The sequence below is a fragment of the Populus alba genome, chromosome 14, assembly GCF_005239225.2.
Source record: "Populus alba chromosome 14, ASM523922v2, whole genome shotgun sequence".
NCBI lineage: Eukaryota > Viridiplantae > Streptophyta > Magnoliopsida > Malpighiales > Salicaceae > Populus > Populus alba.
In genome coordinates, this window is record NC_133297.1 from 16141793 (window position 1) to 16161562 (window position 19770).

Genomic DNA, 19770 nt, shown 5'->3' on the forward strand with positions numbered 1-19770 from the left:
TCATGTACATCAACAGTAGAGAGAATCTTGAACAGAAGAAAAAGAGAGTAAATATTTATATCTTCGAAAACATGTTCGTTTCCTTTTATGAATTAGTTTTGATTTTGTTTTCTTTCGGGTGAAAACTGAAATACATGAAAGATTGTCTGTAAGGTTTTCGTGTATTTTGACACATATAAGAAGATCTTTTTGCTAATTATTGTGTGATACTAATTTCTTTATTTTTTGTAATTAGGTTTTGTTTTTCCGATTCATAAATGTTTTTCTACAACTTGGATGCGCTTATGGTTTTTTAAGAAAAACAATGAAAATAAAAATAAAAATATATTAACTTGTAAATTTTCACTAAATATATTGTTGTTAGTACTCCCAAAATTAAATAAATTCAATTAAAAAAAATTTCAAGATATAATTTATATTGTTTTTTTAACTAATAACTGGTATAACAATCAAACACTAATTCCAATTAAAATAAAATAAAATCAGTGACATTACTTCTTCATGAGAGAATTAAAAGAACAGGATCCGATGGAATCGCTACATATCATGTGAAGTTTACTATTTCCACCACCGGTTCCAACGGTCAAGTGACATGAGTTAATCATACTCTTTTAAGCATATTAATTGTAAACTTGCTTTACACTTCCATATTACGTAAATATTTATTTTTGTCAATATTTATTAATACCAGGCTGCAAAGTCAATGCTCATAGGGGAGAATGATTAGCTATTTGCATGCCCTTGCATTATTAATTTGTCTATTACGACGTCCTCTTTAACATGGTAGAGTCTAATTTTCTTTGATAATTAATTAATTCTCGTTGGTCTTTCCTTCAAGATCCAACATCCCATTCGCAAAGTAATTATATGAAAAGAAAGTCGGTCCAATATTAAATTATATAATAAGTTACAAGTCCAATCATTCACATTATTTATCAAATTACATGTTCTATTTATAGAGAGCATGTGGCACCTTGTTACATAATAAATGTTGACTAAATCATTTCCTTGTGTTAAGTTTTCTAGAGCTCCTTTTAATTGGAAAATTCGTGGTCCATTTTGTTGAGTCAGCCTCTCACAGAGTTCCCTCCAGATTTCATAAGCATTATCTACAAGAATGAAGGAAGATTTCACTGAGGGACTTACAGAGTTATGAATCCAGGAGACGATCATATCGTTGCATCTTTCCCAAGCATCCAGAAGAGGATCGTTGGGATCTGTTGGTTTTGTTATGCTGCCATCAACAAAACCCAGCTTGTTCTTGGCTCTAAGAGCCCTTTTCATGGCTCTTGCCCAAGTAACATAGTTTTCTGTGGTTAGTAGATCGGTTACCAGACTGAGAACTAATGTATCACCGTTGTCAAGTCGATATGGATTATTTTGATCTGATAGGTTGTGGAAGCGTGAGGTTGAATGCATGGTTGAGGTTGGTGTTTGTTGGTTTTCTGTTTCCATAGTTTTCTAGAGAGCCAGAGGCTCTGATACCATGTAACAAATGATAAAAGTTGCAGAAGAAATAATGAGAGAGCGAGAGATGGTTTGATTGTTCTTCTGTGAAGAACACTGCTTAAATGTTTTCTGTATATTATTCTATATCTCTGTTACAAAAGAATGCAGACTTGTATATGTATATATATATATACACGTCATGGCTGCTATCACACGAGAGAGGGATGACCTACTGCCCACGTTATATTAACATAGTAACAGACTAACAGAAAAGTAAAAAGAAGAAAATAACAGAAAGTTAAATAACAGACTAAAAAGCTAATGGAAGAAAACCAGCCGAAGAGAATCATCCTTTTTCTTCTAGCAGCTTCTCAACATCATCATTCTTCAACAACATATAAGAAGATCTTTTCGCTAATTATTTTGTGATGCTAATTTCTTTATTTTTTGTAATTAGGTTTTGTTTTTCCGATTCATAAATGTTTTTCTACGACTTGGATGCGCTTATGGTTTCTTAAGAAAAACATTGAAAATTAAAATAAAAATATATTAACTTTTAAATTTTCACTAAATATATTCTTGTTAGCACTCACAAAATTAAATAAATTTAATTAGAGAAAATTTCAAGATATAATTTATATTGTTTTTTTAACTAATAATTGCTATAACAATCAAAACACTAATTCGAATTAAAATAAAATAAAATCAGTGACATTACTTCTTCATGAGAGAATAAAAAGAACAGGATCCGATGGAATCGCTATATATCATGTGAAGTTTACATTTTCCACCACCGGTTCCAACGGTCAAGTGACATGAGTTAACCATACTCTGTTAAGCATATTAATTGTAAACTTGCTTGACACTTCTATATTATGTAATTATCTATTTTTGTCAATATTTATTAATACCAGGCTGCAAAGTCAATGCTCATAGGGGAGAATGATTAGCTATTTGCATGCCCTTGATTTATGAATTTGTCTATGACGACGTCCTCTTTAGCATGGTAGAGTCTAATTTTCTTAGATAATTAATTAATTATCGTTGGTCTTTCCTTCAAGATCCAACGTCCCATTTGCAAAGTACTTATATGAAAAGAAAGTCGGTCCAATATTAAATTATATAATAAGTTAAAAGTCCAATCATTCCCATTATTTTATCAAATTACATGTTCTATTTATAGAGAGCATATAGCACCTTGTTCTACATATTCATACCATCATACACTTCAACTCAATCGTTTTTCTCTACAATCAAATTCAGGCTTCAGCAGCAGAAGTTACAATGGCGGTAAGCGTGTATAGATGTTGTGGATGAAATTATATAACCGTAGGTTAATTAGTAAGAGTCTTCTATTAATTAATATTTTCTCGTATCATATTACAATTGAAAGGAAAGAATGGCACAGTTGTATTGAAAATTTTCGTTGTATTTTACTCAGTCGATCATAGAAATGAGAGTGCATATGGATTGTGCTGGATGCGAAAGCAAGGTGAAAAATGCTCTGGAAAAAGTCAAAGGTAAGAAATCACCTCCACTAAAAACTTTATGCAAGCGACAATTTTCATCTTAATCATCCCTTTTTTTTCATGAATTTTTTTCTCTGTTCCTCTCTTTTTAAGGTTTTCTTTGGACATATTTTCTAGGACTATATCTTAAACTTTTGTATTTATTATATGTATGCACGCACAGGCGTAGATGACATAGATATAGATATGGGGTTGCAAAAGGTGACGGTCACAGGATGGGCTGACCAAAGAAAGGTTCTAAAGACAGTTCGTAAGACAGGAAGAAGGACTGAGCTCTGGCAATTACCTTACAATCCACAACATCATAGCTATTCTGACCATTACTACAACCAACACCATGTTAACGGTCCACTTACTTACCATGCACCTCAGCCTTCCTCTTCTTACAATTACTACAAGCATGGATATGATATCAACGATCATGGTTATTATCATCACCCTGTGCATTCCTCCATCTTTAACCACCAGACAGGAGCAGTTTTCAGCGATGAAAACCCTCATGGTTGTTCTATAATGTGAACAACATAGTATATATTATTCTTACTCTACACACACACACATACATGATACATGCTACTTTGTTTTATATGTACTGATTTCTTTTTTCACTTTATGTTTTGTTAAACCTTGTTCACATGAAGCTATAAAATATAGACAAGAAATGCCTTTTTTTTTTTTTCCTTATCATTTTGCAACTTATAAATTTTTTTATTCTGATTTGTGCCCTAGACATGGTATTGTCTGCTGAGAAAACCGAGCTCCATTGATCTTTTCTTTTTACTAAACTAAATCGCCACCAATTGCAATTTAAAACTCTGATCTACATTAATATCATTCGGATAGGATTAGGATGTACTCCTGCATAAACTCTAATAAATCTTCTCCAAAGAAGAGATGCCTTGGAATGTTTTAGAAAGGGGATAATATTATCATATTCGCACCCAACTTATTCGCTATTACCCTTTCTCAGTTGTGTCCCTAACCTACATATTTAAGCAATTGGGTCCAAAAAGTATCTAGGAATTATCAATCTGATCCTTTCATCCTCAAATATAATTTGAAGTTATCTTTAGGTGTGGACTCAAATGAGAAAATTCTTAAACAAATTTTTTATGGACAAATCCAATTGAGAATTCTGGGACCAGTTGGTTGAAAATTATAACTAGGTTGGGGACAAAATTTGGAAAACAATTAGAGATAGGGGACTAATATTATGTTACCCAAGAACCTCATAAAAATTAGGGATGAAAACGTCATCACTCAACAGATATCAGGAATACTCCTATCTAATTGAGATTGAGATGGGTTTTAACCCAGTTTGACTAGGATCCAACCTATTGTGGATATATATAACTTCTCTCATTTTTATTTTTAAGCATACAAATGTGTGGTTTTGCCCATTTAATACCCATATTGTTTTTTTTTATATTTCCTTATAAATATTCTAAGAATTTTTGTGATTAATAGTTTTCAATTTTTTATTTCCTTAATATTATGAAAAAATATATGGTTTTTAAAAATTAATTTTCAAAATTCTTTAAACTTTTCAAATATTTTTCTTAAATAAGAAGTTTCCATAACTTTTTTTTTTTTATTATTATTCCTTAAATTCATTTCATGCACTGTTAAAAAAAAAACATTACATAATGTCGTTTTAAACGACATTGTGTATCTTCTTCTTCCATATGAACGTAGAGACAAAGAAGAAGAAGGATTTTGAATGTTTTTTCCGCCTCTCTCTCCCTCCCCCGCTTGCACAAACCTGACAAAACACATACTCATATGCCCATGCCACCATAATAAGAAAGAAAGACGACCCATACCCCGGTCACCATGTCCTGCACTCACCACGCCCTGCATTTGGACAAGGTATGGTGACTCTCTCCCTTGGCCTCCTACAAATACAGGGGGAGATTTGAGAGAAAGGGGGTAGAAAAATTGTTCTGGGAGAATAGTATAGAGAGAAGGAAATAGAAAGACAGTTTGAGAAAGGGCTGGGGAATTGTTTGTGGGAAGTAAGGATAAAGTAAAGACAAAGAGGAGACTGGAAGAAGAACAAAAGGAAACAGAAGAAAATAGAGGAGAAGAACATAAGGAAAATACGCAGAGAAGAAGAAGAACCGACCACCAAAGAAGCAACTCTCCTGTCAGCAACCACCAACAGCACCGCCACAAAGCCACCGCATGTCCGCCCCTTTTCCTTCTTCCTCGTTCTCCTCTTCATCTTCGATGGTTTCCTTCATTATTCACTGAGTGAATTAATTTTCTCTTCATTGTTAACGTGAGGGTACTCCACTGTTCATTGGGCTGGACAAGTCCGACTTGGCCTAATCCAATTTTTTTTATTATAAAAATCCTTTTATTGTTTTTTTATTTTCCCGTGTATTTTTCTATCTATTTGATTATTATCGGTTTGTATTTTTATATCATAAAGATATAAATCCGATATTAAAACACTCGATTTTCATCGAAACATCGCAAAAAATTATAAACAACAATAAAAATATATTGTTTTCATGCATACGACGAAGTCTTTCAAAAAAAAAAAAATCATATTGTATTTTCATACATCAAAAATTCAAAAATATGTTTTAGCATGGATTTCGGCTTTCATAACTAGTTTATTAAAGTCATGAGAACTAGACGAATATTTCAAAAATTCCAAAAAAATCAATTTGTTTTCTTTCAATATTAAGGATTACGAGCTCATACATAAAACGAATCCCTGATATTAAAAAACTAGTTTTTTTTATTGATTTTAGAATGATTATGTTTTACCAAATAAGATAATGATCTTCTTACTGAGAATGACCTTTTTAAAATCATAGACGGACCAACAATTAGACTGTAGCATATTTCTCCTTGCTGATATCTTCTTTTTACGCAACCAATCCCTGTGTCCGATCTCTAAGACCAATTAGGATTCCTAGTAGCCAAAATACTATGTGACGACTCTTATTTCCTCTTTCCACTGATAAAAAATAAGAATTCATTGTCTTTTCTATTTTTGCAATTACCTAGACAAACCTATCAGGAAGACCCGTCACGACGCCGCATACATGCAACAATTTCATTTGGTCATTGAATCTTTGTAAAGGAATGATAATGGGTATTCATGGGTTAGGTTTTTGTATTATCTATACTTGAATTCAAACCCAAAACATTATCAATATCTGACTCAAAACTTGACAAGTGTAAATTTTGAATATCAAAATCTAATGCAATTAATCAGATTTTAGTTATTGATTCAGATACTTATATATTACCTAAATGATATAGTCAGGTTTGTGGAAACTAAAAATTTTAATAATCTATATGAGGATTTGTCATATACAGACTATTTGAATGACTTAACACATGTTTTTATAAACTAGTACTGAAATAGGACTAAGTTTAAAATGATGTGTGGTCATGCTATATTAGAATAGTGGCTTTAAACAAAGATAACAAGTTTACACTTGGTTGAGATCAAATTTTTATAAGAGATTCTAATTAGGTCTAATTATTTTTTGATTGGTTAGGTTTTTTGGTTAAAAAATAAATAAATATTTTTTAAAATTACGATTGAACTGAAATAGAAATCAGTTCAAGCCAACTAGTTTTGGTTTGGTATGATTTTTTTTAATAAAAACAAAAACTGGCAAAACCTGTTTTGCTCTTTCTGAGTTTTTATGGGATTTTACTGAATTTTTTTTGCTAATTTTTTTAAATATTGAGCTGGTTGAAAATTTAACCATGTAGTTTTTTTTCTTTAAAACATTGTGGATTGCTATAATATTCTTATACATTGTTTTTTTTTTTCTTTTTATGATTTATTTATTCTTTTTTTTTTTCAAAATGATCTTTGTTGATTTTTTTTTTTATATTAAGTTGGTTGAGAATTTAGTTTTGTAGTTTTTTTTTTTTAAAAAAAAAAACAATATGAATTACTACAGTATTTCCCCTACATTGTTTTTGTTTTGCTGCAGTGTTTCCCCATATATTTTTTTAAAAAATTATATTTATCGAATTTATTTTTTCAATATTGAGCTGGTTGATAATCTAGCTTTAGCTTTCCCCACATGTTTTTTTTTTATTTGTTTTTCTTTTTTCCAAAATTGTCATTTTTTACATATTTTTTTTTTGTTTTTTTCATAATTATTTTTGTTGATTTTATTTTTTTATTATTGAGCTGGTTGAAAATTTAGTTTTTTTTTTTCTTTAAAACATTGTACCTTTCCCACGTGTTTTTTTTTTTCACTTTTGTTTCCTTTTTTTTACATGTTTTTTTTTTTCATTTCTTTTACCCAAAATTGACTTCTTTTTTTTTTTTTTTGAAAATAGTATTTGTTAGTTTTTTTTTTTATATTAAGCTGATTGAAAACTTAGCTTTATAGTTTTTTTCCAAAAAAAAAAAAAAAACATTGTGGATTACAACAATGTTTTCCTTACATGGTTTTTGTTTTTTTTGTTTTTTTTGTTTTAAATTGTCTTTGTTGTTTTTATTGTTTTTGATATTGAGCTAGTTAAGAATTACAACTGTAGATTTCCTCATAAAACACTATAGATTACTACAGTGTTTTCTTAAATGATTTTAATATTGAGCTGGTTGAAAATTTAGCTTTAACTTTCCTCACATGTTTTTTTTTCGCTTTTTTTTCCTTCCAAAGTTGTCATCTTCTTTTTTGTGTTTTTTTTCATAATTGTTTTGTCGATTTTGTTTTTTTAATATTGAGCTGGTTGAGAATATAACTTTATAGTTTTTTCCTTTAAAATATTGTGAATGGTAATAATTTTTTTTATATGATTTTTTTCACAAATCCACGATAATTCACAAGCATGCCACAAGCCCGTGACATCGCGCGGGCATGTCATGCATTTTACTAATATATTTACTTATTATAATTATTATTATTATATTGTATTATATTATATAATTGTTTTTTTTTCTTTTTAATGAATTTTTTTTATTTGATTTAGTTTGTTAATGTTAATGTTTTTTTTATTTAGTTATCAGATTTTCATAATATGGATCTCGGGTTTGATGAGTTAACCTGATTTGATGAGTTATTTTTTTATTTAGTTTAGTTTGTTAAAGTTAATTTTCTTTCTATTTAATTATCAGACTTTCATACTTTCATAATACGTGTTCTGGGCTTGGCGGGTAAACCTAGTATATATATATTGTGTGTGTGGGGGTTTCATGGATGCATTAATTATCACAACAGTTAATTCATAGAGGAATGATTACCTGTCACTCGGCAAAATCTCCTTCATAAATGTCGATGACACTTAGCTTTCGCTTATTAAGACCATATCTCTCTTCTTCACCATAACAATGTCTCCATTGCTTCTGTTCGTGCGCTAAAGCAGCAATTAGATGGAAGGGCGTGTTTCCTTTCTCATCCTTCTTCGTTCCAAGTGTTGCAAGCTCTGGAATCTTCAGACATTCCTCGAACACATAGATTCTTTTATGTGCCACAGCATAGTGAAGGGCATTCCAACCTCTGTTATCAACTAGTTCACAACAAGCTGGACATCCAGAAACAATCTCTTTCATTGCCTTCACACGTCCTCGAATGGCAGCAATGTGAAGAGCTGTTCTCTTCTTCTCTGTTTCAGCAATGTAGGCCGCGGCCGCATCATATTTTTTGTAAATAAGCTTCCAAATTGAACAGGTATTCACGGGTTTTGGTATTATCCATACTTGCATTCAAACCCAAAACATTATTGATATGCAACTCAAAACTTAACAAGTTTAAATTTTAAATACCAAAATTTCATTCAATTAATCTGATTTTAATTATTGATTCAGATACTTATATATTACGTAACTTATACAGTTATGTTTGTGGAAATTAAAGATTTTGATCATCTACATAGCAATTTGTCATAAATAGATTATTTGAATAACTTAATATATGCTTTTATAAACTAGTATTGAGATAGGATCAAGTTTAAAATAATGTATAGTCATGCTATATTAAAGTAGTGACTTTAAATGAAGATAACAAGAGATTTGACTTTTGGTTAAGATCAAAGTTTAATAAGAAATTCAAATATTTTTTTTTTCGATCTTTTATTGGACTAGTAGGTCTTTCAAAATTAAGTCTAAGAGTTGCTGTTTAGGCTAATTTTATTGTTTTTTATTTATTATTTTATTTTAGTTTTTATATTAATTTTTTAATGCTTTTGAATTCTAAATTCTTTATATATATATAGGGTTTTCTAATTTATTTAAACATCTTATAAACATTTTAAGAAGATATTTAATATATATTTATTTTTGAGAGAATAAAACCATGAATTTAGAATTCAAATATAAAATTCATTTTCTTATCAAATTCTTGAAGTGGTGGGGGTAATGGCTGCCTCATATTATGCCAGCATAAGTGGATCAGAAAGGGATTCAGATGAGTGTTTTTGAATACGGTTAAATATTTACACTTGCATTTATTTTTTTATTTTTTACAAAAAAAAACCCCACTGTTTTAGCCTTTAATTAGATTAACCATTCTTTATGTGATTTATTAATTCAAATATTTTTAATTTTTTTTAATACAAACATCATCATTTTAGTTTTCATTTCAAAACTTTTATGCTATCACACTCTAAGTCCACATATTCAAAGCTTCTTGGTTTTTTTTCTTATCTCGAACCACTCCCCCATCTTTATATCTCAAGAGCAGTCTGGTTTGTCAGGTCGCTAAGATTCTTCCAACCATTCATGCACTTCATGGAACAAGCTAACTAGCGGGCACAAAACAGTTAATGAAGGATGTTTTTGGGGACGAGGTCTGAATCGTTTTTTTTTTTTTTTTTTAAATAATTATTTAATTTTTTTAATACTTTTAGATAGTTTTGATATATTAATATGAAAAATAAATAAAATAAATAAAAAAAAATTATTTTTATTTACTTTTAAATTAATCACTTTAAACTTTCACTGCTACTATAATCTTAATCACAGCATGAGAATGAAACTCGGCATATCCCACTTTTCATAGTAGTTTTCTTACAATAGTGGTAAAGTGTTTTTTAAAATATTTTTTTATTTAAAAAATATATTATGATAATTTTTTTATTTTTATTTTTAAGAATTTATTTTTAATATTAATATATTAAAACAATTTAAAATTATAAAAAAATAATTTAAATTTTTTTTTAAATTCTAAAATAATTTTTAAACACAAAAACAAATACTTTACAAGTACAAACTTGATTAATAAACAAACCATCAAAGCAAATTGTACTTGGAAAATAAATTTATCTATCCAGCTACCCTTCTAGTAGTTGTGTCACTAAATTTTAGTCATGAGTAAGAAAAAAAAAATAAATAAACACGTGTCAGTATTTTTTACTACTTTACTTGTGATGCGCATCAATTACAAAATAAAATATAAAAAATTAACAACTGATTCGGCAAGCAAACACATGATTTAGAATTGATTGCTTCACTAGTAAATCAAATATCATAAATCCTTGTAAATGAACCTAAGACTAAATACACAAGGAAAAAGAAGATCAAACCAATGAGACAACTACTGCTGATAACAAGCTCCCATGAAAGTTTTAGAATTGTCTATGTGCTTATGATGAATGCGATAATCATTATCCCCATGCCAATCATGGTCAACAACGTTGCAATCGTAAATAATCTTAGAGTGGTTTTCAAATTCATTTCTTCACCCTTATTCATTTTCAAATCTTGAATCAATGCCGTAAAAAAATGGATAATTAGAGACAACAGAAATAGAAAGCATCATTGACATTGCATCTAATATGACAAAAACTATAAAAATAGCCTTTTTTTAGCTTAAAATTGCAGTGCCTTCGTCACTCTTGTAACTGCCAGGTAGGGTAAATGGTGCTGTAAATGTTACTGTTGCTATCAACGCCACAACTACTAGATAAGACTCTCTTACTTTACTTAAAGCATCCTCTTCCTCTTTGTTTTCCTCCTTCTCTCTTCTCAAAACAAAGCGCTCGCGGCCAAATGGTCCCTTGCCAACATCATCAAGGGATTCTAGGATCTCTTTCTGCAAAATATTTAGGATAAAATATTGTAGATATCCATTATCTTTTGCTATTTAATTCTCAAATTATTTAAATTTTAATTAATTGTATTTTTTTCATTCATTTGTACTGCTTTTTGTTTTTTTTTATTGAATAATATGTTTTTATAAAGCAGTTACATGCGATTGATATGCAAATCTGTTATCATAGATGAAAAACTTAACAAAATCAATAAAATGACTTGATTTCAAATAAAAAACAATTAAGTTATTTAGATGAATTCATTTTTGTGTTTGGTATTGCAGTAGGAATGATTTTTAAAAGGAAAACCTTTCTTGAAAATTAAATCAATTTTTTTTTTATTGGAAAATATTTTTCATTGACAAACTTTTTAATAGCAAACAAACACAATGAAGTTTGAAAAGTGATTTTCAAAAAAATAATTAAAATAATATATAGATGTTAAAATGATTTAAAAACATTAAATATAATTTAATTTCAAACTTTAAAAAAAATTAAAATTTAAAAAAACATGCTTCACACATCTAAGACGCTACTAAATTAGTAGCGTAGATTACGCATTAACCATAATATTATTCATATATTACCTACTATATATTTTTTTTATGGTTAATTGCAGAGACAGCAAGAAAGATATTGAAAAGAGACCCGAGTTTGACGGGAAGAACCGAAGATGAGGGGTGGTCCCCACTTCACTACGCTGCCTTTTTCCCTAATTCGTCTCATGGTGGGCCAACAGTAAAAGTACTACTAGAACATGATGTGTCCGCAGCCTACATTGTTGATTCAGAGAAGAGAACAGCCCTTCACTTGGCGGTCGCTCGAGGCAATCTGCCAGCAATGGAAGAGATTATGAAGACTTGTCCAGCTTGTTGTGAACTAGTGGATAGCAGAGGTTGGAATGCCCTTCACTATGCTGCCATAACTCTAAAAGGAGCACTTACAGCTATGTATTTCCCTCGATTGATTCCTAAATTTGACATACTTATATACGAGAAGGATAACGATGGAAACACACCGTTTCATCTATTTGCTGCCTTCGGCAGTTACTCCCAGAAGTTTTTGAGTAGTGATTGTAGACATGCGTACAAGAAGATGTGTGGCCTTAACAAGCAAAACCTCAGCGTTGATGACATCTTGGTAGGAAATTTTCCTGAAGAAAAGGTAATTAATTCCCTCGATTTGACTTTTCAACGTGTCTTAGATAGCACATCAATCAAACATAAGTTCACTTGGTTTGTCTCCTTTTTTAAAAATAAAATAAAAATAGAATACAAATCCTTTTGGCAATGTAACAAAATCATACCTTCAACTTCAACACTTATTTTTAATTGATTAACACTATTTGCGTCGTCCCCTAAACTGATGTTGGTTTCTTTATTTGTTTGTTTGTTTTAGGGTGTGTTGAATATTGTAGTATAAAATATTTTATATTTAAAAATACATTAAAATAATCCTTTATTTTTAAGCATCAAAAATATTAAAACACCAAAAAACATTAATTTGATTCTTTTCCAAACCAGACACTTTTAAATCATACATATATTGCTGCGAGCTAAAAGAAACAAAATTACTTGATTTCAAACTCGCTGGTTATGATAACAAACAAAGTTTGAGAGTCTACAGATGATAATGGAAAAGAAAGATTCGTTTAATTTCACAGCCGAAACTTGTTGCAGAAAAAGATTTTGGAATCATTGAAAGATGTACGGAGTGGACCGCTTCAACGGCCCATACCTATGATGAAAGAAGAGGACCACTCTATTACTGAGAGAGGAATCGAGGCTCATATAGTTGTAGCGGCACTCGTAGCAACAGTAACATTTGCAGCTGCTTTCACCATGCCTGGCGGTTACAATAACGAAAAAGGCACTCCAGTTACTAAAAATGCTTCTTTTGCATTCTTTGTTATATCAGATGCAATAGCAATGGTTCTCTCAACTTCTGCTCTCTACATGCACCTTTATTGGGCACAGCTTGGAAAAAGAGGTCAAGTGGAAGAGGATTTAAAAGAATACTTCTCTTATTGGACATCTACTTTAATCATATATGCCATCCAGGCAATGGTCGCCGCATTCATCACAGGATGTGTTGCAGTGCTAGCTCCATCCAGGCAATGGTCATTGCTTGCAGACGCGATTTTTTTCAGTGGTACAGCCTTCACATTATTGACGTCCAAGGCAAGCATACAGCAATTACGCAGGTACTTTATAAAATACTGAAAATAAACACTTCACAGCAGACTTTAAAAGAGTCTGATATTGAAGAAGATTGATTCTCATTTAGCTCGTGTTATAAACTATCTTCTCGTCATCTTCTTGATGGCATCAGCTGTAACGTTGGTTTTATTTATCAAGATATTTTACCTTGCTTTTCACGAGTACAATGATCGAAAAATTCAATTTTGGCACTTGGGAAATGCTAACACCTTCAATATAGAGATCATAGAATGAAGGCTAATAATTTCACCTTTGATTCTTGATGAATGGTACTGAGCAATAATTTTCGAAGGACTTGGATTTCTAATGTATGTATTAATTAGAATTTCCATTAATTGCTGAATGGTACTTGGGACTTCAATTTCTATATATTGCGACTTCATTCACCTTCCCAACTTTTGTTTAACCGAAATCATTCTCATTAACTGCAAAACATTCTTTTACGAGAACAAAAAAAAAAAAAAAAAAAGTAACAAAGGAAAATTTTACGACAGGCACAAGAAAAACCATGATAAAAGAAAAGGGAGGAAAATGGGTATAGAAAACAGCAGAACATAAACATTTTGAGAAATTAATGTAGTGCTATTATTTAACTCCGATCCGGTGGGTCATGAAGGAGATGAAGCTGATGACAACAGAGTTTTTCAGACCCTAATCCCACTGACAAGGTGTAAAGAGTGTAGTTAAGACTCAATTTGAACAACAGAGATAAAAGAAATTCAATTTATTTATTTTTTCCATGATTAATGAGCTATAGAAAACGCCAAGCTAGTTTCGGTGTATTGGATAGTTTTGATTGTCTTGTTTTATCTTTGGTATGTTTTGGATTAAATAATTTGTTTTATTTTATATTTAATTACCACTAAACAAGAAGTAGATAACCTACGGCTACATCAATCCATATTAAAAAAAAATAAAAAAATTGATCCAACTTAATCTAATTAAAAATTTAAGTTAATCAAAGATAAAACATATATGGATAAAAAACCTTTAATATTTTTAGGTTAAAATAAGATTATTTTGATTTTTTTTTTTTATATCAACTTGGGTTAGTAATCAACACAATCCATGATCCAGACATTGCCCCGAATCCACTACTATTCTAATTTTAAAACTATAATAATAAATAATTTTATTTTAATTTTTATATTAATAAAAAACCAATACTGAACAAGTTTATTCTACTCCTTTTAATAAACAAAAATTTCTCCACTAGAAAAGTGGAGAAATGATTTTTATAATATAAAGATACCCCAAACATCTTCATCCTCCAATCCATTTTTTACAGCGTATCAAACAATACATAAATTTCAAAATCAAATTACCTCAGTTAAATCCATTAATATCATCGTAATGTAGCTTCCACCAAGTAGCTTCTCCCTGATAAACAGGGACATGGCTCCACTACACCTTAAACAAATTGGATTATATCATTGTAGGCAATCTTACATTACAATCAAAACTTCGTTGATTTCTCTCAGGAGAGCGATAAATCCAATGTAATAATCGCCAACAAATTCAATAACATAAAACAATCAAAACTTGATGAATTCGGAAAGATTTTTTAGAGGCAAAACCACTGACACAAAGGGCATAAGCCCCTACGTGAACACCACCAAAAAGACTCAATTTTTGCCTCAGTGACTAGCTTAATTTTCACCATAGTTCTCAAAAAACAAGCTAGAGGTATACAGAGGCAACAAAAAAAAACACCTACCCAGATGAAAATAAGAGAAATTTTAAGAAATCAAAGATGTAGTCCTTGATTTGACACAGATAAGCCGTGGAAAAAGGTACAAAAGGCTAAACTGCAACACTGAACGACAGGTGTTTTAGCACGAGCATTAGGGCTTTCTACTTCAGTGAAATTAGGGGTGTTCAAAAAAACTGATAAACCGAGTAAACCGATACAAAATTAATTGAAAAAACCGAACCAAAAAATAAAACTGATTAAACCGATTAGATTATGTATAAAAAACCCTGGATCAGTTCGGTTTTTGGTTTTGTAGTGCAGAAACCGGGTTAACCGGACCGGACCGAACCGGCTCAAAAAAAGGGTCCCTAGGCTGGTATAAATAGAAAACGTTGTCAGGCCGCGCCCCTCTCTTCTCTCCAGTTTACTCTCCGCTAACCCTAAACATTTCAATTTCAATTTTCAAACAATCTCTCCTCTCACTACTCAGAGCCACCCGCCGTCCCGCCCCCTCCCCCCCGCCATCTCCGGTCTCCGCTAAGGCCGCCCCCGTACCATAGCACTCGCAACCCGTCACCTCTCACCTCTCCCTCTCCACTCTCCTTAGACTAAGAAAACATAAACCCAGATCGACCATCGACGTTTCCTCAATCTCAACTGGACCAAAATAGTTTGTGTTTCCATCATATCGATGTTTCTAATTAATTAATTCGGTTAAGGTTATTGTTATTTTTAATACAGTTAAGCTTATTGTTTATACGTTTCTTCCTCAGTCTCCACTGGATCAACACAGTCGGTGACTCGCTTTTTCCATCAGACTAACGTTTCCTGATTTCCTCAACCTCTCAAAACCAGTGAGTTTTAATTTTTTTTTTCTCCTTTCTAATTAATTCATACAGTTAAGCTTATTGTTATTTTTAATAAGTTTTGTTGGGTGATGAATTTTGGTTTAGGTTTAAATTAGAATTTAGAGTTATTTGGGTGATTAAAGCGAAATTTTTTTTCCTTTGTTTCAATAGAAGGGATTTAGCAGTTTAGGATTATGATTATTTTTAATCAAAATTTGTGTTCTTACAATTGTTTGCAGTTTAGGATTAGAGTTGTCTTGTATATGTAATTTCAGAATCTTACATGTAATTTTGCAATTTATTTTGCTATTTTATAAATGTAATTTCAATATCTATTACTATAAACTTGTGTTGATTCTGTTGCTGTTGCCGTGTTGATTATGTTGTTGTTGTTGTTGTGTTGATTTTGTAGCCTGTTGTTGTGTTGATTCTATTGCTTTGTTGGTTGATTACTAAAAACAGACGAATTGTTGATTTTGTTACTATGTTGGTTGATTTATAAGGTCACGCCAAGTAGTTTGATTAAAATCATATTTATAAGCCTGTGTTGATTGACTTGATTCTGCAAACTAGTTTTGTTTTGATGGGTTTTTTTTATTCAGTTTTGTTTTGTCATTCTGTAAAATGTATTCATTATCTTGTTTTGGATGATCTTGATTGGCATTTTGTATTCATTAAAATCATGTTATTCTTGTATTCATTGTTCTGTTACTTCTGTAATTATTTTTCCTCTATTGATAGATTTTCTAAGCTTGTTTTGACATGTTACTTATGTAATATTTGTTTCATTTTCATTTTCAAGCATGATTTTAATCTTTATGTTTATTAAGTGCTGAAAAGAATTATGCAAGTGATAATAAACATGTTTGCATTTGGTAATTACAGATGGAAAACCTTCAAAATCAAAATGCTTCATCCACTGACATTACCCCAACATCAACCAATGCCCCAGCTTCAAACACTAACCCAACATCAACCAATGCCCCAACTTCAAACACTAACCCAACATCAACTACTGCAGGATTCACCACGGATAATAAAGGTAAACAACTTCAAATCCTTGCATCTAGAAAAACAAAATGTTGATGATAAAAAAAAGTCACAAATTTAGGATCATTTTACTAAACTTGATGGTGATCCTACAACCCTTAAAGCTTAATGTAATTATTGTGGAAATGATTATGCATGTCATACTATTATTAATGGGACAAGTAATATGTGGATTCATTTGAAAGTATGCAAAAAGCTCTCTTTTGTGGTTAATAAGAAGCAAAAATTTTTGGTATTAGAACCTAATAAAGTAGGGGGTGAATTAGGAGATCGAAGTGTAGAAACTCTTAAGGCAACAAGTTATGATTATGATGAATACAGAAAGGCACTAGTGAAAATGATTATAATTGATGAGTTGCCTTTTAATTTTGTGAAGGGTAAGAGATTTAGATTATTTTCTAGGACCTTGTAGCCTAGATTTGACATTCCTTCTCTTTTCACTTTTATGAAAGATTGTTTGAAACTTTATGTTGAAGAGAAGGAAAGATTAAAGAGAGCTCTTAAGGGTCAACGATTATGCTTAACAATAAATACATGGACATCAATCCAAAACATTGACTATATGTCCTTAACGGCTCATTGGATTGATAATGAATGGAATTTGCATAAAAGAATTTTGAATTTTTGTCAAGTTTCCAATCATATGAGTGAGACAATTGGTCAAGTTATTGAGAATTGTTTGTTAGATTGGGGGATTGATAAACTTTTAACTATTACAGTAGACAATGCAAGCTCTAATAGTGTTACTATTTCATATTTAAAGAATGTGATGAAAGATTGGCTAACTAATATATTGTCAAATGAACATTTGCATGTTAGATGTTGTGCATACATTGTAAACCTCATTGTATATGATGGTTTGAAAGAGATGAATGTTTCGGTTGTTAAGATTCGAAATGCAATTAGGTTTGTGAGATCTTCACCCTCTAGGCTACTTGCATTTAAGAAGTGTGCAGAAAAGTTGCATATAGAGTGTAAGAAATCATTGTATTTGGATGTTGCAATTCGAAGGAATTCAACTTATCTTATGTTAGAAGTTGCTAAAAAGTTTTAAAAGGTGTTTCTAAGGTTAGGTCAAAGTGAACCTAGGTATGTGAGTTACTTTTTGGAGGTTGATTCAAAGGGGAATGAAAAAACATAGGGCCACCTAGTTTGGAGGATTGAGAAAATGCTAGAACTTTGCTGAAGTTTTTAAAGATCTTTTACATGGTTACATTGAAATTTTCTGGCTTATTGCATGTTACATGAATTTCTTTCTTCAATGAATTGATTTACATGCATACCAACTTGTTGCAATTGTGTAAAAGTAGAGATAATCTTTTGAGTGGAATGGCGATGAACATGATGAGTAAGTTTGAGAAGTATTGGGGTTGTGGAGTAAACCAAAATTTTTTATTGTATGTGGCTAATGTTTTGGATCCACGTCTTAAGTTGAAATATGTGAAATTTTATTTTGGCGAGTTGTATAATTGTGACAAAGCACAATTGCTAACAAAAAAAGTGAAAGATAATTTGGTGAGCTTGTATGAGTTTTATTTGAAAGCCGATGAAGTGGTGGATGATAATATGCACAAACAAGATGTTAATGATGCTATTGATGACATGGAGGTAGATGTTAACACTTTAGCTCGGTTCAAAAGACACTTACTAGAGGAAGATAGTGTGGAAAATAGAAATGAGGTTGAGAGGTATTTGATTGATGGTTATGAGGATTCTAATGATGATAAATTATATATTTTGGGTTGGTGGAAGATTAATGCTTCAAAATATAAGATACTTTCAAAAGTTGCACAACATGTTCTAGCTATTCCTATATCCATAGTGGCTTCCGAATCAGCCTTTAGCACCGGTGATCGTATACTCGACCAATTTTGAAGTTCTCTATCTCCAGCAATAGTTCAAGCACTTATTTGTTGTCAAAATTGGTTGCATCATGGTCCAATTCCAACTGATAATACAACCTTGATGAATGATTTTGAAACCTACGAAAACCTTGAATCAGGTAATGTTTCTTAAAAACTTACACCTTTTATTTTATGATTTATTAATTAACACATTTTTATTCTAACATGTTTAATATGTTATTTTGTAGAATTGGGTGGAAAGTTGCATTTAGCAACGGATGATAATTAGTTCACAAATTGTGATTCATTTATTGAAAACGTATGGTATAAATATCTTTTTTTATTTTTATATCTTTTGATTTAATTTATCATGTTATAATTCTAGATTATGAATTTCAGGAATCAAAGTGCAGTGCTTTTTTATTGAGACGATGTGCACATGAAGATTTATTTTTTGTGGCTTAGAGTGTTTTATGATAATGTTATTTGTTGTTTTTTTGTTAAGCCCTTTGAAGGCAATGGTTTGTAATTTGGATTTTAACTTATTGGTATATGATTGTGAGTGTGTGTTATTTATTTAAACTTTTCGGAAGTAGAAAAATATTAGTAAGCTAAAAAATATATTGAACACAAGATTGACATTAATAATTTCATATAAATGAATGTTCATTGGCCAAAAAATTTAATAAACATAAGATTGACAATAATAATTTAATACAATTGAATATTTAGGGGTAAAAAAATTAAATATATTTGGAATCTTCAAAGAAAATGAGACAATATCAGCATTAATTGTAACCCCAATAGAAATCCATTAGAAGCCCATTAAAAAGCCAATAAAAGCCCAAAATAAGCATATAGGTTAAAAAACTGGACCGAAACCGACTTGTTTGGGTTAGTTCCGGTTTGGTTTCGGGTCTTTTTTTTTTTTTTTTGATTTGGTTGTTTTTTTCAGGTAAAAACCGAACCGAAAATAATCACCCCTAAATAAAATGTAACAAGTGAAGCCTAGGAGGCATCATTCAGAGATAATTGTTTTTAAAGTAAGTTTTTGAAAGGATTTGTGTGATGAAAACATGGCTTTTGGAGGTGTGGAGCCTGCTAATGGAGGAGAAACAGGGG

The 19770-nt window shown here is 30.8% G+C and overlaps 1 protein-coding gene and 3 non-coding genes across 4 annotated transcripts; 1 reads left to right on the top strand and 3 right to left on the bottom strand.

Moving 5' to 3' along the window:
* Window positions 1–2895: 2895 nt before the first annotated feature.
* On the top strand, window positions 2896–3497 carry LOC118044982 (heavy metal-associated isoprenylated plant protein 28-like). The gene is made up of 2 exons (XM_035053487.2): window positions 2896–2969; window positions 3142–3497. Exons 1-2 carry the CDS (start codon window positions 2903–2905, stop codon window positions 3495–3497), a joined length of 423 nt encoding a protein of 140 aa, XP_034909378.1. The 5' UTR covers window positions 2896–2902.
* A 10288-nt stretch (window positions 3498–13785) lies between these two features.
* On the bottom strand, window positions 13786–13882 carry LOC118041790 (small nucleolar RNA snoR97). The gene has a single exon (XR_004686375.1). It is a non-coding gene; the product is annotated as a small nucleolar RNA snoR97 (small nucleolar RNA).
* A 654-nt stretch (window positions 13883–14536) lies between these two features.
* On the bottom strand, window positions 14537–14654 carry LOC118041824 (small nucleolar RNA Z278). The gene has a single exon (XR_004686383.1). It is a non-coding gene; the product is annotated as a small nucleolar RNA Z278 (small nucleolar RNA).
* Window positions 14655–14964: 310 nt separating this feature from the next.
* On the bottom strand, window positions 14965–15126 carry LOC118041815 (small nucleolar RNA snoR134). Its single transcript, XR_004686381.1, has one exon. It is a non-coding gene; the product is annotated as a small nucleolar RNA snoR134 (small nucleolar RNA).
* Between the last annotated feature and the right edge of the window lie 4644 nt (window positions 15127–19770).